The following is a 27261-nucleotide window of genomic DNA, read 5'->3' as shown; positions in this document are numbered from 1 at the left end:
CTCTAAAAGGCCTATTTGTTTGAAGAGAGGGCAGCTAGTTTCTAGCGAGGGTCGGTGAGGGCCCAATTTCTTCATCCGCTCCCAGCTGATCCAAAGGGTTCCCTCGACATCGCTATGAATATCGGAGTCGAGTGAAATAGAACAAAGTTAAAGGTACTTGACACATAAGCTTGTCGCTCCTGTCTACTGTGTCAATAGAGAACATTTACTAGCCCTGCTGGCCAATTTGTTTTTGATAACTTGCGCACTCGTGACTCTTTGTGGATACTTCAACCTAACGCATCTATGCAAAATTTGTTACAGTTAATATTAGTTTGATAGATTTACAAAACTTATCTTCATTTCTTTGATAGGTTTGATAAAGATTATGCAGTATGTTAGGTGACCCACGTCTGACTTACAAGTTCCATCATCACGAATCATCGTTCGCATAAGCCCGTTGATGCCGCGAGATTTTTCGAACAAATGAATAATGGTTTCATTCACCTCGAAGAGCTCTCCCAGTTATCAACTATAAAGATATAATTTTCACCCCATCGGATTTTAACCTCACACGTCTAAATATTGTAGCTGGATATCTTTGTACCAAGTTACCCCTTGAGAATAATGAACACCATTTTCAGCTCGAAGCCATTTTGTTATATTGGCTGTACATTCTAAACGAGACGCGCGTCGAATTTCTTTTTAGCAAACGAAACCAGCGGTCAGGTAGGGGTTGCTCGACATCATGGGGTGGGATCTGGAACCCGCCCAGTGATTGCGGCTGCGTGTGCCTCATCGGTTCATTGTGTCGTTGTTGTGACGTTCTTGTAGCCTTTCCATTCTTTTTGACCGATCCAGGTAGCAGGCCAAGACACGAAAAGGCTATCCTAGATCTGATGTTGGCAATTGACATAGCATTTTATTGTTATTTGCCAGTGTTGTACTGTTGTTGTTGTTACTGCTGGCAAACACAAACCTGTGAAAAGAGTCAGAGAAGACAGACAGGGACTAATCAACTGACCTTTGTCGCCACACAAAAGTAATAGTAGTAGTGATATCAGTAGTGTTTACTGCCGGCAGGCACTCCATTTACGTTACGATTATTGTAGCTTTGGACTGTTTCGCTGGTAGGGGCAGCCAGGGTCCCTTTCCTAACGACTACTTCCATCTTTCGCCTTGGACAAGTAGCCGCTTGGCAGTGACGCCGTGTGATTCAGTTCATGGGCAGGTGGCCATCACGTCGACTTCGCTAAGTGGACTTTCACGGTTCCGTGGGGCCAGGCCGATTTACATCTTCGGTCACAGCGGCCGCTTCAAACGACAACGTACTCACAGAGAATAAGTTCTCTAACAGTTCACGTCGGCGTCAGTGAAGACATCAGTCGAGAAGCACATCGCCTGATTAGCTGGAAGACAGTGCTAATTGCAACTGTAAAAACAAGCAAGGGAAACTCCTGGAAGCGTAGTACTGAAATCAGCACCGAAATGTGAATGGTGTCTGCGTTGATTTTGAAATAACAAAGTACAGTCGCATTCAGCGTAACCTACACGAACAAAACAACGGCGAAGAACAGGTTAGCAAAAAAGCGGGTCTTTCGATTTATTTCGTAATATATGCGGGGAAGATCCCAGCAGTATCCTATTACTGTCTGTGCACTCCTTTGTTCAAGAGATTTTCGCCGTTGCATTGAATAGCCTCAGTTCGAGTGTAGACCTTACTGTTACCAATTGCTGCTGACAAGACAGACAACAGCAAACAAAACACATGTTCAAATAAACGAAAAAAGCCAAAAAAAAACGAACTTTTTTTTTGCGTAAAAGAGGCCCTACGAACGACATCCAGTTCACCATAGTGTTATAGTGATTCGTAATTACTTGGGTGAGTGTGCGACGGAGTGTCCAGGCGTTCTATACAACAGACATACACCTTGCATGTGGATCGCTATCGAATAAATAAAAGAAAAAATCACCGGAAGATGAATCCTCTTCATATGCACTCGAGCTATCAGAAATTTCAAGATGTGACTCCGTGTCGAAAAAATGGGTGAGCAATTGAACGAGTTTTAGCTTAATCAGATAATGTTTAAGTGTCTGGCTATTGCTGATATCATTTGCTAACATACAATTGTTGAATATGTAGAAACGAGCTGACAACAATTGCATTGACGCATAACTTTTTGTAGCTTAACCAGTTTAGATTTATTTGTATTCAGATATAATTTTACAAAGGAGCAGGGCTGTTTGCGTTCGTGTTACTTATACGTACGCAAGTCATTTTCGATCATCTAAACGACTAGGCTACAGGCTACGCGAAACTTTAATGAAAAATGAAGGATGAATGTAGAATAGAAAAGAAACTTTTTATTTGGATCCTACCCGTTATTGATCGTTCCTCTATGTAGAGCTTATGAAGTCAACTTACGCATCTTGAGCGGGAAAAATGACTAATTTGTCATTTAACTTGTGCCTTCCTCTGAGCTTTTATTCTCTGTATATTGAATCAACTCAGATCTAAAAAGTCAGGTATTTCTGCGGAGATCATCCATGACAGGTCCACGGAATATCTATGCCCATTTCATTACACCGCTGAAACTTGTGACGAGCAGGTTTTTATAGCGGAACGATAGCCCAACCATGCGCCATATTTCTTTCCTGGTTTATTGCATCAATAAAATATAAAATTATATCTTAAAGATAAACGAAAAAATCTTAATCATGATGCGTTAGATAGAGACATGCTTTTTTTGTTTTTATGACAGGCTTATTTGCTCCTTTAAAATGGTGACACACACACACACACACACATATATATATATGATCTTCTATATAAATCAAGAGGCACCTCATAGTTCAACAAGGTGCCCATAAGATCGGTTTTCAAACATATACAGTTAACTCGTTAAGTTTGACCAATATGAATATAACTATCTAAATACTTCTTTATTATAGCTAATAATAAATACAGAGTCGAAGACAATTGTCCAAGCAGGTAGTTTCGATGAATACCCATTTTCTGCGTAACGCCTGAGCTATACTAATATCGGGAATATGCATTTTCAAACACCTAAACCGCCATCATAAGAGGTTTTCAAATTAACTTCTTAAGTAGCTATTTGCGTTCCAATAGCTTAGCCTCCCTTAGAAATATAAGCTTGACTTTATAAAATATCAAGCAAAATACGGAAATCACATTCGTGGAAAACTGACTGGTTGAATAGTATCATCCTTCATTCTGGCACCACGAATCTTCGGTAAAAAGGTCAAATAAAAAGTACCATAAACTGTACACAATCTGTATTAAAAAATAGTTATGAACTAATAATTGCTAGATAACAACCCATCGACGTTGAGCAAATGACCTCATAGAGAGTATTTTAATTGCGATTCAAGTTACAATCTAGTGCTCATGCCCTCAGATAGGCTCCGTTCGCAACTTTTCCGTATGCTGTGGTTTTGATCCCAAGAACGAGTTAGCGATTATATCTTACTTCATATTCCATGGACGGGTCTCGTATAATAGCAGACACATGTTTGTAGCTACGACCACGTATTCGGCTAATATAACGAGAAGTAAAAACACGAACCATACGCCTCTATCATGGCGATTGCACACTTGCACTAGAGCTCAAAGCGTTGCCTTGAACTGGGTCTGGTTGAAGCTAAACCTTTATAATCTACAAAATTCAGTACTACATCCTTGCCGATTCGAATCAGAGGCATTCTAATTTAAATCGTTTTGTTTATAGCACGAGTTATGAACGTTTTTTTTTTCTATGTTTCCACGTATACTGTTTGATAATAGATCCAACTGCGCGCTAAATATTTCTACTTCGTTGTAATGTGCTGAAAATACGTCGTAGTCACACTTACAACTCTACCTACAACGAAATCTAGAAAAAAAACAAACTTTCCTAATAAGCTTTCTCCAGATCTGAACCGTACGTTGACTGGGCTAATGCGTCGCTTGGCCGTAGCAGTAAATCGTGTACTAAGAAATTTGTCTGTGATATCGTCCTTTTCATGGCAAGAACTCTCGGAAGGATAGAATACTATTCCTTAGATGCAACGATTTTCGCATAGACAGATTTTAAAGGAATTTGAGTAGCCTTAAAACTTACCTCTGTGTCCTGTAAAACTTACGGTATGTTGCATCTTGTCAAGAAGCCAGCCCTGTGCAGAGATAGTTCAGTGGCTATCCGTGTAAATCTGCTATCCCTTAGCAGTGCTTCGTAATTTTCTTTAAGCTATTTCACATCTAAAGCCCGCCATGTGGATATTAGAGGCGAATGTCCAAGCTTTTCTTACCAGCCTGACAGACATCGATGGATGACAAGGCTCGCACATTGCACCATTATAAATCGGAGTGCGATACTGACAGAGTGAGCAAGCTTGCTGTTTCAGCTCACGCCACAAAGAAAGAAATACATCGAAACTCGAAGGCCCTAACTGAAGCACAGATATTGATTGTAAACGCACATCCATATCCACTAGATGACATTCACAATTAACCTGAATGTAACTGATCTGGTTCGTATGCATTTTCATGTCTAATCCCTAATCCGACTCAGGCTTAGGAAAAAAAAAAAAGCTAAAAGTACTTGAAACTCCTAATCTGCCATTTAACAAAATGTTCAAACGATATCTTTGAAAATACGCCCACAAATATTCAAGCGTCGTTGTATTCGTCGCAGTTATGGAACTGTCAGCTCGGACCTTGAGAGCGCATATGGAATTAGTCGGAGTATTGTTGTAAATTAACTAAAGTCACCGAACGAATTTATTATTGTTTAATCAAATGTTGATGCGTCAAGTGATACTTAGCTGCACCCGGCTTAAATGAATAAAGTAAAGAATCAGTCATAAAAAAACGTTCAGCAAAAGGTAAACTGGAAATCTCCGAAAATGAATCTTCGAAATGATCAAGCCAACTACCCGGAGACCTGAAATTCTCGGCACAGATCTTGCGCCTTGCGTGCCTGAAATGAAGGCATATCTCAAAGAAGCGGATTTTTCATTTGTCTAAGTAATCCCAAGCCGATTTCTAACGCTATAGCCGAGTGACCCTGACCAATGTCATTACAAACTTGCTTATCTTAACGACAGTTGGATGAGATTTGCCACTTACGAACAGTCAAATAATAAGGAACTAACACGCCTGGTCTTTGTCTTTAATTTCAAAGCACCGCTTCTTTATTATTTACTAATATAGATGTTCACTTTTGGTAAAAAGAACTTTTAAATAAAACTTTTTCAATAAATCGCTGAAAACCACATAAATTAAATTATGGCCGGTAAATCACAAATGACATTTTCGAAATAAGCCACCAAAGATCTAAGTTCGGCTCTGAAGTGAACACGAATATTAGAACGGACTGCAACTTCCAACGTTGATATTTATCCACAAGTTACGCGATCGATAACAGCGTTCATTTATCTATTCGATGGGAACTTGACATACATAAACGAATTCAGATATATAAAAATCTGAAATCTGTTACAGACAAGTCCTGCGTACGACGGCTCTTTTAGCTTACGAACATTTATGAATTTGTCTTACCAGCGTACCGGGACGCACACACACAGGCGCGTGCCGTAGCGCTTCTACTACGTAACAGCAACTGAATTACGTCATGACGTGCCGCTGAGCAATGTGACCCGTTATTCGTACCCCTGCTATGAACAGATCGCTCCAGGACTATGCGTTAAACGCGACGACATGACACCACTGGCAACAACTGTACGCTCAGTTTTGCCGGATAGTCAATAAACTAATATAGAGCAAAAGTTCGTTAGTGAAAAAGTGGGAGCATTACTGCTATATACCACGTGCGCCTGCTAGGCAAGATGGCTAGCCTTAGAGTCAATCAGCGGATTAGCTTTACGAGGCAGATGGACAGAGCGGCGGAGCTGTTTCATCACATATGTGCACTTTCCCATTAGCTTACAGCTAATGCTGTGAGTCCTATCGAACGGCCCTCCATCGCCCCAACAACATCTATTCGCCGCTTGAGTAAGGTTAGTGCCTTCATTGTCATAACAATCACAACGTCGAAGGGTGCACCCCTGGCTGTTATACATTTGCTTGAAGCCAGCGGCCTGAGAGGGGAAGGCAGTATTATTTAAGCGTTTCATGGCGTTGCAGTTGTTATGGCTGTTCTCGGAATTCGGAAAAGGGTGATCCCCCGATCGCAGATGGTGGTCAATCAAAGCCACGGGCCTAAAGAGGGCGGTAATAACGACGGCGACAAATTCAGTAGGACTAAGGCATAGACCATGAAAAGCCCTCGCGCGTTTTTATCGCCTTCCCCCTTACCCGGTCGTAACATCGCTAAACTGTTACATAATAATCAAAGTGCAAGCTGAACAAAGCTACGATGCAGCCGCGACCCGTATGACACTACGAGCGAGAGTATGACTTGTCTAAATTGACATATATAACCAAACAACCACTGCGAATAACGGTGGAGCCTTTGACATAATCGATGTGTTTTGATGGCTCAATTGACCAACAGGCAAAAACGGCACAATTGAGAGATTTATGCTTTCACAAAAAGTACTCGTGGTTAGTTTGCTACAACGAAAAAAGATGTCACGAAGTAAAATTTACTAGCATATTTTGATTTAAAATTCAATTGTAAGTTGTTCTTCAATTGTAGTCGCTAAATTAAAAAAAACTAAACATTAAAATGTTAACTAAGCTTAAAAATTCGCAATGAAAACTGAACGGATTGTTATCGCGAAAAAAAAACTTCAAGACAACAATTTTTTTTTGTCAATCGATAAACTTTCTGCGAATTGTGCCGGCTGACTTCTACCTAAAAAAAGGTCCAGGTATTAACATAGACTCCTACTTTTCTCGGCTTAAAGTCGGCTCGTTGTCTAATGTATCACACATAGATAAGTCGCTGAAAAGTTAGGACAATACAGCCAAAAAAGATCTTTAGTTTTTTCAACGCTGCCTGTTGGCTATTATTGCAACGTACTTTAATCATACAAAGGTTATGTAATAGATAACAATAATAAATTCGTTATCGATTACATAATATTTGCATTCGCTTGTCCATAGGTATGATCGAAGATAAGTTGAAAAAAGTCACTTTTGGGAAGTATTTACAGAAAGTTACAAGGGTGCGTTTGTTTACATAATATATTGCTTAAATCATCGCAATGAATAAGTTAACTGATGCACATGTATAAATACACTCGATTTGTGTAATTTTTCTTAAATATGAAATAGCCGATCAAATCTTCTACCATAGCGTATGTAATCGGGGAAAGCTTCAATATCAAGAACGTCTGTGTGAAAGATACAATGAATTTGGGTACTGAAAGAATTAGAAGAAGTTTTTACCCCTATGTTAAATAGTACAGACATAATATGGATTATAAGGTAAATTATGATATATTATCCATTTGTACAACCGAGGTCAGGTGAACGTTTGCTAAAAACATTTTTAGCCTGCCTTTTAAAAATAATCCGCACTTCAGAAATTATAGCTGTCTTCGTATGTATATTGCCAGAGCCGGATATTTTGCAAAAAAATTCGAATGTTCCACTACCTTTTTATATGTTATACGCGCTTTTTTATTACTATAATGTTTAATGTTAACTAAGAAATTGTTCAGTTTTTTTTCGAAAAGGTAAAATTTTCAGCTTTAGATAAACCCAGCTGATTTATTCCTAGTCGTTACCAAATGTCGATTTCAATTAGCTAACTTCAATGAAGACGATTTGTAAACTCAAATTTGGTATTACTTCGTACCTAATTGAATCACGTTTACTAGTACTAGTGTGGTTACAGAATCAAGAGATATCACATATGAAAGGCGTCTCTTTATAAAAGATTATCACGCCTGGTATATCGAATAATACGACATATATGTGTATATATCAATCTCATTATTTCATAAAAAGTTAATTAGTGTGATGATCTACTGGTTTTTTTTTCTATCGTTTACTTATTTCTTTCTCCTTTATTCTTCTCAATTTTGGCCCCTCTTTCATCCTCATTACAAAGTGCAAACAGCAAACAGCAACCAGCGACAACAACGGCTATTGCCCGTGAGGCCCGTTCCTATTCCGGGACCATCTGTCCATCTTTGATATCGATACCAGCATAGGTCAGCAGCGAATAATCCTACTTCGCACGCACGTAGACCTATTTGTCGTTTCACTGTTTCAGCGATAAACAAAAGCCTGTTAGTTTGTCTTATCGCAATGATAGGCACACGACGTTCCATCTGTGTTTAGCGTACAGCTGCGCTGGACCTTGCACCGCGGTCGATAGTGGGGTGCTATCACGTTGGCGGCAGCGCTGCTGTTGCGGAGCGTCATTCCAGTCAGTATCAGTCTAAGCTAAGCCTGACCAAAGTAAAAGCCGCGGCCAATATGGGCCGTTCCTGCAGTCGTCAACCCCCGTCAATAGCAGTGTCAGCGTGGTAGTCAGCGCACGAGGCAGCAATTGCAAACATAACATCGGCACAAGTCTCGTATGTGGCTCTACTACTATTACTTCTTCCGCCTGCTGCCCCGTCAGCCCTCGTATCTGCGTTTCGTTGTGATCTTGCGCCCGCCTCCTCCCCCCTGTAAACGCCGTTAAGATAGAGGAAATAAAGGCTAAGAGAGGAGAAAATCCCAGCCAGCGAAGGACGACCATGACAACTGCTGGAACGAACGACAGCGTCGCGGCGCTGCTTGCCATACGCGTAGCAAAGCGCAGCTTTAGCCATTAAATTTGTTTCGTTTTTGCCCGCTCCAATGCTCCCGTAGACCGAGTCGCTTTTGATAGCCGTGGCTGTTCGTTGGTTTGCCGTTCCCTGTGGGATTAGGCGATGTGGCTATTGTAATAAAGCGTGACTTCTAGTTGAATAAAAGCAATGGTGGCGGTGCTGTAGTTGTTGATATTAATGCTGTTCGTCGGTCCTTTTCTTATTGCAATTGTGTTACTTTTCCTGGTGGTGATGCCATCCGCCAGCCACGGCTGACACTAGAGTCTAGACATCATCGAGCTGCTTTCCCCGTTGGCTGTCTGCGCAGGAGTCGTTCAAGTGTTCACTGCCTGACTGTACGTACCGTACTACGCTGGTCTACAAAAGCTCTTGCAACGAGAACGAGTTTTATTAAGCACCTCCCCCCGCGCCCCTCCCTCTCTCTACCTTTGTTGTCCGTCTTAGTTATTAGTCCGTATTAGTTGCTTGCCGTCAAACTTTCGTTTAGTTACGGATTTGTCAATGATCTGTCGTCGTTATTGTTGTTGTCATCTTCCGCATTCAGTCACGTAACGTCTGTTTATATAGCTACAGTTAGCATACGGAGCAAGTCATTTGACAAAATGCTCAGTTGAAGTAACACTGTGATATTAAGTGTAGTACTATCATCGCTTCTGTTATGTGTTAGTAGTGCGGCTTGGCGATGACACGTCTTGACTTTAGCTTGTAATCGCGGTACAAATGAGACACAAAATGCCCCTTGCTGTTTGAGTCGTCGTTAAGCAGACAACTGTTGTTTGGGAATGACATCATGCTTAATTCATGTTTTCCTTCTTTTCTCAAGCTCACGTAATGACATAACGCATAAGACGATAACAGCAAAAAGGAAGAGTACAGGTGTGGTATAAGCGTGTGCGCGTGCGTTCATCACGAGCTAATTTTAATAATAATATTACTAAAAGTCATGCGGGGGCTCCCTCTCTTGTGATATCAAATTTGAATTGGGTTCGGTCACGTGCGTATTTCGTCGGCCTGTATAGTCTATAAGGACACCTAGCAGAATTTACAAAATCTCTGATTTGGTTTCCGACATTTCTTTTTGTGCAAGCAACCATCTAGTGAATTTTCAAAAAAAGCTCAAAAGTTTTCACAGTAAACACTTGGTTGCGTTCGAGTGACAGATTATTTTTAAGAAGAATTAAAGCTACTTTTCCATAGGATGTCGTTGGCACATTTGCTATACGATAATTAAGTAGGGAAGAGTTTACCCTAATGAAAGCTTTGCAGCGTTAATGCCTTTTGAAATCAGCCCATAGCCTATCTCCTCCGTAGCACTCTACTGCCATACGTTTCTGCGCAGATCCCCATCCTGCGAGGCTTCTCTCACCGATATGAACAGATGTCCGCCCAAACAGTGTACTTCTGTTGCTATAAATCAAATCCACAATTTTCTGAAATTTTGTGTATCACGACTTGATTCGTTCAAAGTACCCGCGCGAAACAGATTGGCTGTAGAGGAACATGGCTCGGCAGCCAGTTGATAAACATATAAAAGGTAATAAAAAGATAAACATATCGAATTTGTATTGACTGGTTGGTCGATACAACTTCATTAATCCGCGCCTTTTATCTGCTACGTCGTCGAAGTATTGATTAGTATGGATAAACAACAACTACTAGTATGGCCATATGTTTGCCTCAAGGCATGCCCGTTGTACGTTCACGTTTTAAAAACGTAGTTCCGTTTGTATCATAGCTCACCTGTGAGCACTTCGGCGCGGCAAATACCCGTCTGTTGGGTGCTACATGCTATTCGTAGAGTGCCGTATCGAAAAAAAATGATTGAGTCTGGCCAAGCGTTGCGATAGAAAAGCGTTTCTTGTTATAATCATTATTTACGTACCATAATAGAGCACATTTGAAATTCAATAGATTAAGTTTTTATCGGATGTTGCCAAAAAAAATAACACATTTGTTAGTAGCTAACCACGATTTGGGTTTATAACGGAATATCTACCACTTTATACAGCAAATTATATAAATAAATATTATAAAAGTAGAGTACAGTGAATTGAATTCATGCTGATAAAGTAACCGCATTGATGTTATGAATAATTCATTACTGTAATTAAATGAAATATTATTATATTCCAATTAAGATTTCTAATTATAATTAAATTTACAATAGACGGCCGCAAATACTGTTAAGCCACCCTATTGTAATTCAACGCGATGGGCTAATTTTAATACACAATAAGTTGCTTTTTTTATTTCAGTATGGTCATCTTGCGATGTTATATAGTCACTTGTCAGAGCAGGAAAGCTAAAAGCAATGCCAGAAACAAGCGCAGCTTCGTCAAGAGCCTTTTCTCCGAACCTGTGTTGACAACTAAAAAATGATACAAATATAAACTATATACGATGCGGCGTCGTTGTGCGTCACGATTCAACGGTGACGTATTATTTGCACTGGTTTGCAACAAGGAACCAGGTAAAGCTGGGTGTATATATACTTCATCTCTAATCTGTCTTGTTTACAACAAAGTAGGCTTATATTCAAATATAAATATATTGAGGTACTTACCGAAGTGTCGATGCCAAGAGATAAAAACACACTGGCAAATGTAAACGAACTTAGAGTGTCGATTAAGCAATAGCGTTCCTTGAAGTTTTTTCGGTTTAGTCGTCCGTTGTCGAGTAATCTCAGCGGCGTTATAATGATCGGCAGTTATCGCATCAACACAAGAAGGATTTACCAGGCTTTTGAACCGGTTCTACAGTTTTTGTTTAGCTTGATTCAGCATGATAGGGTACGAAGGACGACTGGCTCCAGGCTTGTTTACGGCGCGACTATCTTTTTTATGTCTCGAATCTTACGTGAATGTTGCGTATAAGCGACGACGACGAAATCTCTAAATCAAAAATAGATTGAGAGTTAACTACGTGCTAAACAATGAGATCCTGCTGGCCAATCTAAGCTAAAGAGATGGAACAGTGGACTGTTCTCGCTCCAGTTACTGTTAACGTTGGGATCACTACGTACGTTGGCGAAGAGAATTTTTGGCGTATGAATATCTTCGCAGATGAATCTTCCAGTTGTTGCATATTCGATGCGAAATATAGACACCTTCTGATAGAATGAAATCGTTCTAATCATGCCCCCTATTAACGGATAGTTTGTCGTTTGCTTTTTCCAACGTTGGGTTTTCAGAACATCAGCTCCAGCGCCCGCTTCCCTAACATCGAACTCACTTCCAACTGCACCTTTAATCATGCGTCGCGTTTTCGTCGTGGGTGTCGGTATGACACCATTTGTGAAACCCGGTGACAAAAAGCGCGACTATCCGGTCATGGCTAAGGAAGCCGTTGAAGCAGCGTTGAAGGATGCCCGACTCGAATACAAAGAAATTCAACAGGCCGTATGTGGCTACGTGTATGGTGATTCGACTTGCGGTCAAAGAGCTCTATATGAGGTCGGTCTCACTGGTATTCCTATCTATAACGTGAATAATAACTGCTCTACGGGTTCAACTGCACTTATCTTGGCGAAACAGCTCATTGAAGGCGGTCTGGCAGACTGTGTCCTAGCATGCGGATTCGAGAAAATGGATAGGGGCTCGCTTACCAGCAAGTTCAGGGACCGTGCAAATCCAATTGAAACACACGCCAAAGTTCTTGCTTCGACATATGGTATCTCACCTGCACCCATGGCTGCGCAGATGTTCGGTGCCGCTGGCATAGAGCATATGGAGAAATACGGCACGACAAAAGAACAGCTAGCGATGATCGCTGTCAAGAACCACAAGCATTCGGTAAACAACCCCAACTCACAATTTCAAGTGGAGCATACTCTTCAAGAGGTGCTTGAGGCGCCTCAAGTGTTTGGCCCACTAACGAAGCTGCAATGCTGTCCCACTTCTGATGGAGCGGCTGCCGCCATTCTTATGAGCGAAGACATGGTGAAGAGGCTGGATCTTCAGGATCAAGCTGTAGAAATTCTCGCCATCGAGATGGCCACCGACTTTTCGTCAACCTTTGACGAGAAGTCCTGTATCAAAATGGTCGGCTTCGATATGACTAAGGCAGCCGCCGAGCGTGCATTCAAGAAAGCTGGACTAACGCCAAATGATGTTCAAGTTATAGAGTTGCACGATTGCTTCAGCGCAAACGAGCTCATCACGTACGAGGCTCTCGGTTTGTGCCCGGTAGGTAAGGCTGGCGAGTTCATCGACCGGGGGGATAACACCTACGGAGGCAAGTACGTCATTAACCCGAGCGGGGGACTCATTTCAAAAGGACATCCCCTGGGAGCGACCGGCTTGGCTCAGTGCTCCGAGCTTTGTTGGCAGTTACGTGGCACTGCCGGCAAGAGGCAAGTTCCCGGTGCAAAAGTGGCTCTTCAACAAAACGTCGGTCTGGGAGGTGCCAGCATAGTAGCACTTTACCGACTTGGCTTTCCTAAGTCCAAATTGTAAACCAATCAATATTTAGGCTGGCGAATAGAAATTGTGATTCATCTAGAACGTAATGAGCACATTATAAGCAAACAGTTACTCACCAAAATATATTTTCTATCGAACTATGTGATCAAATACATCTATAGATTCAGCTAAAAATACAAATATAGTACCGATGCAGCTGCGAGAAAACAGGACTATTTACGGAGTCGAGTATTGTTAACGAACAAAGCTGCCTCTAATCACTCAAAGATGCTGTGATTTCGCCTTCATTGAGGTTTAATGGCTTGGATTTATATTAATTTGCAAGACGACATGTTGGCTGAACAATTGTATACAGAAATTCAAGTTAAAGATACGAAGAGGGAATAAAGTGACGTGACCAGCGTGAGCACTACTCGCACGGGTGCAACTAATATTAAAGGAGGCTAGTTTTATTCGATAGGTACTGGAATCCATGTATATCCTTTACGCAAGGATATTACCATCATCTCACATTTACTATGAGGTAACTGTCCACGTTGCCATTTAGTTATTGGTTGCTATACTAAAAAAAAAGAAACGTGTATGTACGATAATGCGAATTGCAGTGTAAGATATATTAATGCCTCGATCTAATTATAATCATTTTTTTCATACGGTTAATGCGCGATCGCTATTAATGCTGATCTGAAATGTTCCTACTGAGTCACTGGTTCGAAGAAAATCTTAGATAGCGTATAGAATAGAATAGATCCGTTAAATTTATATAGTATTAATTAACTTTTATTATATTTTTCAGCGTTCGTCCCTGTTAGTGGTTTTCAGCACGGCTGTATGAGAGGCAGCAGTATTATTTTATCGAAGTGCTGTTATCGTGAAACTGCTACAGGATATACACTGTCGTATATATCTACATATATGTATATATGAGAATGGGCTTTGCTTTATTCGAAATTGTTCTTGGAGTCAAGTATTCTTCGGTGGCAGGCTATGGGCGCTCTTAGGTAACATTAGGAGGAAAAACGGTGTTCGAGTTGACATATTCTTGTCGCAGATACAAATGACTTATAGATGCTATGAAGGAACAAAAACCGCTTACTGCTCACTTGGTAAGGATATGCAACCTCTACGTTAATTGAACTAAATAAAGAACTTTGTGATAGATTTTCCAAGATAGAGGCGTAAGCTTTGAGTGTCCAAGGTAACTTCTTCTCAAGGTAACCAAGGCACCTAAAGTTACCAACCAGGCACAAAGAAAAGTGTAAATTTTTTTAATATCACGGTTCGTTTACAAAAAAAAACGGCTAGTACTTTGCAACAAATAAATAAATACTTGGAAATGATTTCTAATGTCCGCAAACGGGATGTATATATTAGACACCTGTAAATGGTAATATGAACTGTTCTCGAACACGAAGGAGTCCCACGGAGAATGGTCGGTGCCAAAATTGGATATCCCTGGGCATTGGTCGAGCAACTTTTGGAGAGAATTTTCATTTCAAAATCATCCGAATGATCGAAGTAGTTTGATGATATGTATATACAGGAGTGTATGACCAAAAGCGTGTGCTATAAATAGTAGTTAATCCCTTGCTGAATGCTTTAACAAACTATATTCAAGATTGGTGCCAGCCATCTTTATCACTTGCATAGCTTTGCAGTTTATTATGGGGTGACCTTGACAGAAGCCTAACTAAATGTAGCATAAAGTCCTATTTGGCCTGTTTCAACGCATCCGAATAAGTAACGTACTGTTGTGAAGAAGTAATTTAGTTCGTCATGCTTGTTTTGAAGATTACTTCAAAAGAATGGATGAATTTTCCAAGTAGTAAATGGCTGTCTAAATCTACAAAGGCTGGCATGTTGGCGTCGCCTCCATTTAATTTGGTTAAATTCAACAGATAGCAACGACAGCTCGAACGTGGAGTTGATTCTGGAAGTAAGTGAAGTATACTATAGGCCACCCTCCCCCTCTTCCCCCCCGTACTTTCCGTCATCTTATGTGATGATGTAATAATAAAATGATCAGAATTATTACATTACTATGAGCTATACTTATTGGCTAGTAAAAGGATGCAATCTATGAGAGGTTCATACTTCGTAGTGCCTCCGAAGCGCACATACGGACCGTTTTCGCTTTCTCTACCTTGTATTTGAGAATATGACTGGTAGTGTACCTTCCCGGCGATCGTTCCCAAAAGCGCGAGGTCAGGCGCTGTCACCACCTTTTCGTGCGAATCAAGAGATCTCCATTCAATCTTTGGAACAGTTATGATTGTTTTCCAGTAAAAACTAATCTTTGACGAACACAATTGTAAGCTTCTGCTGAGATGGATTTCTGTCTGTCTTTCCCATTACTTGGATCATCATGTTGTCTGGCATGTAGAAATACTGACGCTTTTCAAAAACCATATCGAGGTACTTTATGGTCACATCACATTCCACTGGACCAGATACTGCATTAACCTGCCTATGAAGCTTAGTCTGAACGTTGAAACGCCGTTCGATAAGGTATATCGCAAAACGAAAGGCGGACTTTGTCGTGTCATGCCCAGTAAACAAATATGTCTCAAAAACGATAGGATCTATCTCTGAGATTTCTCCTTCGACATAAGTCATAATCATCGTATCGAAAAATAGTTTCTTGGATTTGGGATGTCGACGGCAATTTGGTTCCCCAGCGTTTGAGTTTAGTTCGGACTTTACGATCCGTTTCTTGACTACCTTCTTAGTATGCGGGTGTACGAAATTCAGACGCTTCTTTTGTCTTCGTCCATTGTCTATAGAATCGTATTCGAGGTTGCTTTACAAAAGTGGGTTCGTCACTCAGATCAGGAGTGGCCTAATGATTTCATGCATATTATTCAGGTACGTTTTTGACGGAAATTGACGCCCGAGGTCGCACCGGTCGATTTTATAAGCAATATTAAGTGTTATGACGCAACTATGGATTAGAAGGCAGTCTTTATCGATTAGACATTTGGCAAAATTTTCACGTGGGCATTCATCGCTGCAGCAAACCTACCAATGAACCCACAATGATGTGTTAGTGTCAGTATTCTTTTTGTTTTGCACAAATATTTCCCGTTGAAATGACTAAACCTGTACCAGTTAGTGGAGCCTGTACACAAACCCTTTCCTAATATTTGTCGTATGCGTGAGCGTACTTGAAATGGCAGGGTCACCTACTTTCGATACGCCGGCTAAACTTCGAAAGAATCGAAAAATAAATAGTTGCGTGGTCGTCTGCACATTTGGCGAAGAGACCGATAGCTCTGTTGCTTCCAACAATGATGAAGATGACGATTAACTAAGTCTAGTACATTACTATTCGATAAAGGCACGTAGTATAACATAGTCTCATATAACGCCAGTTTGTCACACATTGAAGACCGTGCAGAACACTGAATGTTCAAACTCACTTACGGATCTTGCTTACCTTAACTTGCGACTCCTGAGATCCTCACCTGAAGGAACGGTAGATCATCACAAGTTCTGTTTGACTAATCAGCTTACACAGTATGAAATAGTCGATGATATAATAAAGTAAGATAATGAAACGCCGATAAAATTAGCTCCGTAGTGGTATCGAAACGCAAATACCCACCTTGGATTAGGAGGACCCGAGCAGGATACCGTTTGTAGCAGCGTTCTGGCAAAGCTCTCCTCGAGTAGTACATACGCACGTATAGCGTTAAATCTTTATGCATTTTTGTATTTACATGGCAAAGAAGTTCCTTATAGCGAATTTCCGTAGATCTATTTTGCGATAGAAAGCTGATAGGAACACGCTACAGGAGAAGTAATGCAATTTTCACAACCATGTAAAAATAGCCCCTTTACATACGGGAGTTGTGTAGCTATATATCCTGATTATAACAACAAAGCTTTTTCTATCCTGTAAAACGTATTTAATTTCTATTTTTATCTAACGTCACTAAACAGGGTAATTTTCTAGTACACTAAACCTTTCGAATTGATTTTTTTCCTTTGCTTTCCTTGGAAATTGCTTTCCTTTGGTAGTAACACAGTAGAGCGTATAAAAAAACCCAAATTTTCACAGCGTTCTATTTAGGAGAGTAAACTGTTAATAACACGATTCCGGAGATTTGCCGAGAACGGAACGAATGCGACTAGACGTTATGGGCTTTCGGCGCAAAGTATACAGGATTAAATTTGTCAAAGCCCGGGAAAATACCGGAATTGCGACAATGGATATTGGCATTGCAGTCCTTTCTCGGATAAATTTTCTGCCGACTTCTGTTGCTCCATCTAGTTTTCGAGTTGTCATGGTGACTGGCGGGTATAGGCCTCGGCTCTTCTTTAGAACAATACTGAAGTACTTTTCTTTTTTATATAATCGTCGGAACTTAGCTTTTTGGTGATTGGGTTTGCTTCGAGTTCTATAACCCGTTGCTCGATTCTTATCTGGGTAAGTGAAGGTATGAATTTTGGATGGAGCTTTTTTGAAATGACGTCAAAAAAAATTATTCCAAAGTAATGGGTTCAAAATATGGGCTAGGAAGTGTCAGATGTTTTCATATTGAGATAGTTCTCACCCAAGGAAGGTGCCTAATATTTTATCGGTGTCCTCATATTTGTTTCGTAAACAATATTAGAAGCGAAACGCTACAATCGATATTTTATCGTGCTTTTTCTAGGGAAATAACCAAGTCGATATTAATCAACGAACCTACACGACACATTTACCTAATGTTAATCGGATACATGAAAATCTATTCTGTGTAATTGGCCTTGTAAATAATCGATGCTGGTCTAAAACTGAAAAACACCCATAAAGTGATTTTATGGTCTTTTAGGGATTTCATGACATCTCCTAAAAATGCACCGGAAAGGATTTGAATCTTTCGCTCCATATCTATTTTTTTTTTAAATTTACATCTGATGAAGTGTTTAGGTACAGAACTCTGACAGCCGCCGTCAAATACGCTGAGGTGGCGTGTTGCTTTGCTTGTTCAGACAATGGCAAAAAATAAGGCGGATGAACTGTATAGGAGAATATAGAATACGGTTAACCCATTGGGTAAAAGCGATAGAATCTACAGTTTGTTTGAGAACATAGATATCAAACAAATCAAACCCACCGGTTACAGTATTCAAGGGTTAATATGGTATGAGTAACAGTTTTGTAATAGATGTACATATTACATATTACACAGATCTACAATAGATGTGATTTTTATTTAACGGGAACGAAAAGGAATTAAACGAAAAGGAATAAGTTCTGACAGAATAATAATTTAAAATTGTAGATTAAAAAAGCTAGAGGAGCTCTAAAGTTTCAAAGTCTATTTTACCTTTGTGATAACTTCGTTTCGTAAACGATTCACTGTTGAACTGCAACATCTGCAATATTCCTGAAAATATTACTATTCGTAACTTCTAACATTAGTTCCGAATATTCTGTAAAATGTACCTAACTAATCGCGTTACACTGTGATCAAAGCGCCAGTTTTTATTTTTCTAGGCATCAGTCAGTCCCGGACTCACTCCTTCAGGCTTCGCTATCGACGTGCATAGATAATGCTACACTCGTGTACGTTACAATGTAGATGAATAAATGAAAATTTCCCGCACAAAATAAGCACAATTTTCCGAATTGGATATCACTCAAATAGCGTATGTTAAGATAGGCTCATATATGGCTAATTGGTATTTAAGTTTTTGTAGCCGCTGACGTCTTTTTTTCAAGTTTTATTCTACAACGTAATCTTTGATATTCTTAAGAAGCTGTTTGATGGCGGATAGTGTTATAACACGAAGGCCATTAAGATTTTTCACGAAATCGTTCTATCGCCTATGAGCGAATTAGCAGGTTTTATAAAATCGTCCCTACTTACCCTATCTGCAGTAGGTTCCACCCTCCTTCTTCCGATCAGCTCTTCAATGGAACTGCGGTAAAAAATAATTGCATTTTTTCTTGACTGTTGGAACCATTATACAAACGAATGTAAAACTGACGTTATTTTAAAATGACCCTGATGGAAAATACGCGATACTCAAGCAATCAAAGAGCCTTGAAACTCCGTGGTGCCTTTGAGGTATTTCTAACTGATAGTTTATAATTATCCGAGGGGCAACTCGGGAATGGAAGGAATGATTTTTTTTGCTAATTTTTTCTTTTTTAAATTTTCTGTTATGTTCGCCCTCATTTCTTGTCCGCATCCAGGAAGCGTCACTACCAGCTGTCCATCATTTGCTTATTTTTCCTAAAACTATCCGGCTCGTTAATTCAGTTGTTATCTATTCGTAACGCTCAATATGTCTATCCTATATACAAAAAATAAGGTTTCACTTGTTTTTACTCATAAATTACATGAACGCATCTTCAATAAATATAGATGTCATATTCGAAATAAAATAAAATATCGTATGCCTTGCAGATTTTTTTTAAATTAAGAGTTGTAGTCAATGCGGGTAAATTGATAGAAGATTAGGATAGGGCAACGTGACCATCTTGCCTGACGGGTGATCGCCATCGGTGATAATTTGTGCTGTTTGACGATGTTCAGGAGGCGAGCGGCCCTACAGAGTCGTGATGTTGCTGACTTTACGTGGCGAAGATTGAAAAAGTTAAAGAATGCTGAAGACATTTAATATGTCTTCTAGAATATGATTCAATACAGAATTTGCATGGATAAGTTCAGAACACGTACGAGGTACGGTATGAACCTCCGTAGCAGCTAGTGTGAATTCGGAATGTAGTCTACAATTAGATCCTTAGTTATTTAATTAAATTTGGCACAAAGATGAAATTAAAATAAAATTTCATGACGTACAGATGAGGACAAGTCCTGATAAACGTCACCCGATAAGGTCAACATAATAAAGAAAAAAAAAAGGAACTAACATTTGATTACTACGCCTGCGTGGAAGCACAGTCGTTTATGGAGTGGGTTTTTCAGTTTAACATGTGTCATGTTCCTTATAAACAGTTTATATACAACTGATTGAATCTGTTGGTAAAAATTATTCACATATACAGTTCGTGATTACATATTGTATTTAGTAATTAGCAATGAATGTTATAGTTAATGTCCAGCAGTAATTACGTGAAATTCATACCTTCTAAAGCCATGCAGTTTTTCCTTCTTTGAATAGAATAACGGAGCCGCAAAATGCCACAACCAAGACCTAATTTTTTACTTTGATTTTAGCCTCGATTTTTGTTATGAGATTTTTTTTTGGCTTTGCCACCTCGACAGTTAATTTCGAAACGAGAATTTATCAGAAAGTTACCATTTATTTAATTATATATAAAGTACAATGCAAATTGAAAGTTGTTTGCCTTGTTTAACTTAATAACAGAAAAGCGTTCCCTGAGCCTGTTCGGCGGCTACGTACTGGTGGTGACTATCTCTTCTCTTGGACCACGAGACCTTTATAACAATGGCGAACTTCTGACGAATGTAATTTTTCGCACCAGCCGGGCGAGGCGAGCATTGATGGCAGCCCTGGGTGTTGTCTGGGATAAATTGTTCGGAATTAAACTCCTCCAGGTTAAGGAACACGTCACAATCGCGATGTAGCTTACAAGTTGATCTGGCTACTTTTCGCCTTGGAAATCAAATGACATTGATCATCGTTGATTTTTTAAACTTTCGCGCTGTCATTGGTATTCGAAGCTAAAGACGCATGAAATTCAGTACCATGTCCAGGTGTTTCATTTGTGTAATGTATTCTATTGTGATGTCACATTCAGCGCGGTCCAAACGAGATTCATACAGCTTGGTTTTGACATTTGGAAGCAGTCACATGAGAAATGTGGCAAAATCAAGAGCCAGACTCGTTGTACCATGGACGGTAAACATAAATGCGACGAGCAGATTACGCAGGTTTGTTTTAAATTCTTTCTTATATAGCAGTGACTTCACAAGGGATCGGCCCGCATTAAGCTGAGAGCTCTCGTAGATAACCGTTAGCCTGATTTCATTTTATGTGCAACTACGATGAGAAAGTTACTACCAAACTCAAACACAGCCTCGTATGGGGGGCTGTGTCTGAGTTAAAGACAAGGGCAAGTCGAACAATCTTGTCAGAGATTCCATTTTGAGTCACCGGGCAATCATCCAGCCGTGATAGTGTCTCGGCTAACTTTTATAGGTTCAGAAGCCTTTTGCCCACTTAACTTACGAGTAGGTGAGGCCATTCTGTATTTGAAATCCGGCGTGAGCACGTTTCGTTTCGTACAGTATAACCGTACGGAGCAATGCTGGACATAGAACTCGAAATATTGATTAGGCCCAAACGAACAACCGTAGCATTTGATATAAATACGACGAACGCTTTGGTTTCAGCTTTCGACAGTTCTTCTCTTTCAGAAGAACTCGCATTGGCTCATTCCCTCACTTACTTCACTAAAAAAAATGATCTGTTAAGACACCGTGGTGAGAAGTGTCGATAACGAAATGTGTGGGATCAAAATGGTAATTCTTACACGAGTGCGCGCAAATTTTCATCGCTACCATTTGTTTTAAACACTGAGGCTTCGGTCGGTGAATTCAATGATACAGAAAGCAACTGATCTTCAATCTAGAACATGAAATAAAGGTCATTTCGAAAAAACAAATCAGCTTTACCATTCTGAGTTTTTCATGATTCACTCAAATTAGATGCATACATTCCTCACGATCTAAATCAGCATGCAAAATAAATGTGGCAATTATGGATAAAATTGTAATTACCAGGCAATTTCGCACGGTAGTCCAGGTATGACGTAAACCTAAGTGTTTTTCCTACGATTTTCCAGTGTCCCAGAAGTGAAGAATAAGTTTGCGTGGGGCTTCAAAATGGGTAATCCGAACAAGGCTATATTTATATGAAGTATAAACAACGGTGGATCTACAAGTTTTATAACGATGCTCAAACCAGAATTGTACGCCTCTCATTCAGCCACGGAACCGATGTCATTGTGAGAAAGAAAGTAATAGTTAGAAATTTAGCGAAACAAACTGTAGCTTATAACAATGTAGATTTACGCAGGATATTAAAATATTGTGAACAGATACAATAATGTAGTGTACCACAGCGTTAGGTTCTCTTTATTACCATTATCGATGTAGCACCTGTGAAAAGCTCCATTGCATTCAATACGCTAGTTCTATATTTCTGCAAATACAAGCTTCTTATCCCGTTTTGGAATCTGATCTGCCGCACTTGGCGTGCGGGTGCTATACATTTAGTATGAAAGCGACTAGTCTCTATACAGAAATATTCATATGGGAGCGTAATCTCTAATGACCAAAAAAAAAAAAAAAAGATTGACTAGCATATAATCAGCTTAACTCAAAAAAAAGCTCACCCATACAACAAGAGTGTTTTGCGCATTTTTTTCAAGCGAGATTCGAACCCAGGCTAATGAAGATCGAAGCTTCAGTGGATAGACCAATTTTCTACTGAATGAAATACGGAAGTGTATTGTCACTACTGCACAAAATACCTTTCGTGCGAATTAAAAAAAAGATCGATACTTGTCCTTTTGTTTCCATTTGGAACAGTGGATCAGGCTTCGCATATACAACCATAAAACCTTCAACTGGATTTGCAGTCTAGGTTAAGCAATATTCGTACAATATGGTTCGATTTCAATACGAATTTGCTTTTATACAGTATACCTTTCCAGTTTAGTCGGAAAAGATAATATGAGGTCAGCAAAAGATAACTAGAAGCTGTCCTCTACCGTCCTAAATTAGCCGTTCAAAAGGCCCATTGACGGCTTCGATTCGTCCAAATGAGTAACTTTCATTGTGTATTTTTTTTTTTTTTTGCAAAACAGCATCGTTTGTATTGCCATAAAATTAGTGATTAGGAAATTATTGATTAATTATACACTTTATTTTGCAACCAATTGTACGTTTGTGTCATAGTTTGTTTATTCATATATCATAGTATTCAGTCGAAGCGCGTACGATTTTAGGAAAGTTATCGTAAATCTAAAAAATATGACGCCGGAACAATTACGAATTTTCTATGTACATAAGATGTGGTGTTTGTCTATTGAAGTGGTGAGAAATTAAATTGAAAAATCATGGCGTAAAAAGCAATTACGAAAATCCATACTTCTCCCTTACCTGTAGCATCTACATAATATTCTCCGTCCGAATTAAACATTGGTATGGCAGGAAATGAGGAAAACTGGTAATTTACTGTTTATGCCGTTATTCTCATAGAGCTACCGTTCTAGGCTAGAAGGTTTTGATTGAAACCTTTAATTGCAAAAGATTAAGGATATGTATAAAGTAAAGCATAATGAATGCCATCAACGATCGTAAATAACACCTGTGAAGTTCAGTGTCGGTAGACGGAGACTATTAGATCTCGCTCGTTACTTAAACTCTGATGAATCCTGATTCAGATGCAGATAAAGGCATCGGATAAATGTCCTCCACATATCCTTTTTTTTTATATTAGTCTTTACGTAGAAACATTTTTTCAGAACTGAATAAAAATGCGTTATTTTAAATCCTCGCCTACGACGAGTATCATATACGTGCAAAACTGAGAATGGCATTGTTATACACTGCTCGCCCTGTACATTGTCATAATTGAATCTGCTTCGTGTACCTTTTACTTTTCTTTTTTAGAAATTTAAACATTTTCTGCTGGAAAACCATTTTTCGCGTCCAAATGCACTGAAATTAATTATATTATTCGAATGTGTTTTTATTTATTTGACGCGTACGTGTACCTAATATGTGAACAACATGCCGTTGTATTTTGTTTTTATGAGTACGATTCCGTCGCGTGAGCGGATTTTACGAAGCGGAAAATGTTCGACGTTATCCTCGTCTTTAGATTAAAAAAACCATTTCGAAAATCGCCATCTGCACAAGGAAGAGATAGTCGACTAGAACAGAATTACCTTTATTATCGTTATAATTAATGACTGAATCGGGTACTGTCATTTTGGTTTCGAAACGCTGAAAACGTCCAACGACCATTCAATCTTTGACGAAACACCGAGTAGAGAATATGTTGTTGGTTTGACTGAAAGCTCATATAAAGCAATAAATTAGCAGCCCACGGAGTGCGGATCTCCGTTACCATGCCAAGCGGTACCAGTGAGTCGGCGTTCTACGCATCGACCTCGTTGTCGGAGACAATAGATGCTTGTTAGTGTGTTTATAGCATACCATGGCGCTTCCATCTGTTGGTCACCCAAACGATCGTTGTGTCGTACACCTTGATTGAGCTGCTAAACCTCGCTAAACGTGATATCCACCGAATGACTATCGCAGTTCCGGCCGCAGCAAGTCACCCGTCCAGCCAGATCTGTGTCTAAGGCATGTATCAGAAGTGGGAGTGGGACGACGAAGCAACGTAGAAGAAGCAGACCATTGTTTGTTGCCAATTCCAGAATCGTTCCGCGCCAGTGAAACCGTAGGGCTTACAGCTGATCCAAGTGTTACAACGCCGCCTACTGCTACGACCTGCACTGTCCATACCGTCAATGAGCCAAATTTTAAAAACGGTAGAAAAAATGACCTTATCGTGAACATTGACTAAACTAGTGGTTGGAAGGCAGCGAGGCTGATTAGGCAAAAATATCTTATTTTATAAAGCGATACTGCCACTACCGTAACATTCTCATATAAATATCTAACTTTTTACTATCTAATCCATCATCTACATGCACCATTCGCGAATGTGCGAAAGAGGAGTGCAAGCGAAACACAAAGTGCAACAGATGATCACCCGTCGGACAGAAAAAGCGTCCTGATCTTCTTTATCGTAAACGATGAATGGACGGCCTGTCAGCATTACCATCTTGTAATATAACTGTACAAACATTATTTCATATTCAGTTATTCGTGTCGTGCTTAATCGACAAACACAGTCAGATTTCTGCTTTCGACGACTGCATTTCATTGATGATGTCCTGGTCACACTCAATAAGTTTCTTTCTGCGCGTCGATGACCGCATGATTTTGACTATTTTTTCTTCGTCGAGTCGGCGGGGCATGTCCTCTTCGCTGTAACTGCTCATTCTGCTAGAGGATCTAGAAGCGCGTTGAATTGACCGTCGGGACGATTCTTCCGAGTGTGGACTTTCGCACATTTCCCCGTCATAATTATTGACGAGATTCAAATTATCGGACTCAGCCTTTTGCTCGGCGGAGACTATTTCAGGTTCCATATTATCCGTGTCCTCACCAGTGCATATTTCCGCTTCATCCTGAACTGCAGTTGCCTCCTCAGTATGAGGTTGTTGGCCCTTGGCATCCGCCTCGGTCTGATCGTCACCTTCTGTCTTATTTGCGTTGAAGCCACTCTCCGATTGTGATTCGTGTTTTGCATCGTGTGATAATGATACACCTGTGAGTATACGCTTTATTTCTTCGACGGCGGCGTTTTCTGTGCAGATCTTGGCGTTAGCGGTACTACCATTGCCGTCTGCTTCTTGGAGTCCTTTTGTAAGTTTGACGGGATTATTTTTCATTTCCGCAATCGCCTGTTTATATGTTTTAAGCAATTGGGCACAGACGTGATCACACTGTACCATTTGATCTTTGGCTCCCCTTCCCCGACAAGGGAATACTCGCTCGATGCGTTCACAATTACAGTATCGCATGACGTTCTCCACACACTGATATGAATCTGCGCATCGTCCAGGATGACAGATCAATGGACATTGATGGCCACACTCCATGATTTTGGCACAACGTACTCGACAGCATTTCACCAGTTGTTTCTGCTCCTCTCCCATGTCACACCACTCTTTGCATGGCTTCACGATACCAGTCGCCTCGCAATAGCATTCTAGTTCGACAAATTGGGTGCACGGTTTGCATTGTCCCGAATGGATATATCGGGGACATGGATGAACGCAGTCTCTCGGTCGACCTTTCGTCGGACACCTGATCAGATACCACACGTACTTGGCCAGGTAGCTTTGGTAATTTAGGCTTTGGCCCATTCTTTCGCCATTAGCCTTGCTCATTTCAGCACAAAAGGATCACACGCTAAGACTATCCAGCTGCTGCTGCGAACATTTGAATTTTCGTGGGCTGCGGTAGTCTGCGTCATCGACAAAAATCTTGCAAGTTTTCTTCTTGCTCTTTGCGTTGGCCGTCTTCAAGAGAGAGGGAGGGAAGCCAGTTTATGGTCCTGACTGAGCTGTACGTAAGCGGTGTCCGGTCGAACAGCAGTTGAAGGCAGACTTGAGTGAGAAAGCCCGATGTGTATTTGTGTCCTGAAGAAAGACGAAGTTAATATCAGATGGCGACTAGGCCGACTAGAATAACGACAGCAATAATTCCTCTGTATGCATGGCAGGATGAAGATTCTGTAGTAAAGTATTAATTTTTTTTCTATGCAAATTAGTAGCACAGATGTCTAAGTAAGAATGCGAAAATTATTAGCATCTCGAAAAGCCTTTTGATATCTTTTAGACCTTACAAATGGGCAATGGCGTCAAGTTGGTCATGGACCTAACAGGAGTAAACGCCGTTGCGTTTGCTAAATAAGGCTCAATATCATGAGCATGCTAAAAGTGAATCGTGCGATTCATAGATCACGTTTAAAGTAGATGCAAACATGGTGCAAGGTAACCCTACCGAGTAAAGTTCGGTACCTGCCTTTACTTCCGCCGTAACCTTTTGGTTGCATAAACTTGTCCAGGGTACCACAAAAATTAGGACATTGAATTTTTCATCTGAGGGCTGAAATCTTTTTACATTGGAAAAATAGCTGCTCTCCCATATGGACTACGAACAGTTGTAGAGTCGTGCGCTGCTAGGGTAAGAATGGCCTTTAAAGTGTAATGGGGCGTCTAGCCCAATACAAGAAGACTGCGAAATTTTGGTACGTTTATTTTCCGCAAAAATTGTATGATATTTACAACAGAATAAGCTGCATGTTTGGTTTGTTACAAAAGTTCGATTTAATAATTATGTAGAAAACTTTTCTGTAAATTTTCATTTAGCTGAAAATTCAGATAAGTGTTCGTACATAAATCACAATCAAATGGATCATTCAAGACGCATCGAGTGTTTCTGAGAAGCGCCATTAGCGCGTTCATGAGAACAAAATGGCTGAGCTTAGGTGTAACGTATGCTAGATCAATCCAATGAGATCAAATATAGATTGAATAGAAAACTCGGGCAGTTCT

General features: G+C 40.1%; 2 protein-coding genes and 1 long non-coding RNA gene across 9 annotated transcripts; 2 read left to right on the top strand and 1 right to left on the bottom strand.

Moving 5' to 3' along the window:
• The first annotated feature begins 731 nt into the window (after window positions 1-731).
• LOC111269448 (sterol carrier protein 2) lies at window positions 732-13571 on the top strand. 6 transcript variants are annotated; one of them, XM_022849046.2, is made up of 2 exons: window positions 732-2026; window positions 11903-13571. In XM_022849046.2, exons 1-2 carry the CDS (start codon window positions 1959-1961, stop codon window positions 13164-13166), a joined length of 1332 nt encoding a protein of 443 aa, XP_022704781.1. In that variant the 5' UTR covers window positions 732-1958; the 3' UTR covers window positions 13167-13571. The 6 variants fall into 6 exon arrangements, with proteins under 6 accessions (XP_022704781.1, XP_022704785.1, XP_022704783.1 ...); XM_022849050.2 differs by having other exon boundaries at window positions 743-1556; XM_022849048.1 differs by lacking the exon at window positions 732-2026 and adding an exon at window positions 8634-9047.
• Window positions 13572-20444: 6873 nt separating this feature from the next.
• On the top strand, window positions 20445-23401 carry LOC147752247 (uncharacterized). Its single transcript, XR_015314598.1, has 2 exons — window positions 20445-20986; window positions 21449-23401. It is a non-coding gene; the product is annotated as an uncharacterized LOC147752247 (long non-coding RNA).
• Window positions 23402-23998: 597 nt separating this feature from the next.
• Window positions 23999-26167, bottom strand: LOC111269465 (uncharacterized). Of its 2 annotated transcripts, none has more exons than XM_022849078.2 (2): window positions 24846-26167; window positions 23999-24580 (listed from the first exon to the last, which is right to left on the bottom strand). In XM_022849078.2, the coding sequence occupies exon 1, from the start codon at window positions 26089-26091 to the stop codon at window positions 24988-24990; it is 1104 nt and encodes a 367-aa protein (XP_022704813.1). In that variant the 5' UTR covers window positions 26092-26167; the 3' UTR covers window positions 23999-24580; window positions 24846-24987. The 2 variants fall into 2 exon arrangements, with proteins under 2 accessions (XP_022704813.1, XP_022704814.1); XM_022849079.2 differs by having other exon boundaries at window positions 25305-26167.
• Window positions 26168-27261: the final 1094 nt, after the last annotated feature.

This window comes from Varroa jacobsoni, unplaced genomic scaffold (genome assembly GCF_002532875.2).
Source record: "Varroa jacobsoni isolate VJ856 unplaced genomic scaffold, vjacob_1.0 scaffold_1386, whole genome shotgun sequence".
NCBI lineage: Eukaryota > Metazoa > Arthropoda > Arachnida > Mesostigmata > Varroidae > Varroa > Varroa jacobsoni.
Note: the sequence above shows the minus strand (reverse complement) of the source record. Positions and strands in the feature narration are given on the sequence as shown.

Excerpts from the sequence above, each read along its gene's own strand:
- LOC111269448 (XM_022849046.2), top strand. The coding sequence starts at position 1,959 with ATGAATCCTCTTCATATGCACTCGAGCTATCAGAAATTTCAAGATGTG. Across the intron at positions 2,027-11,902 it reads ACTCCGTGTCGAAAAAATGG|AACATCAGCTCCAGCGCCCG; the intron begins GTGAGCAATTGA and ends TTGGGTTTTCAG.
- LOC111269465 (XM_022849078.2), bottom strand. The coding sequence starts at position 26,091 with ATGAGCAAGGCTAATGGCGAAAGAATGGGCCAAAGCCTAAATTACCAA.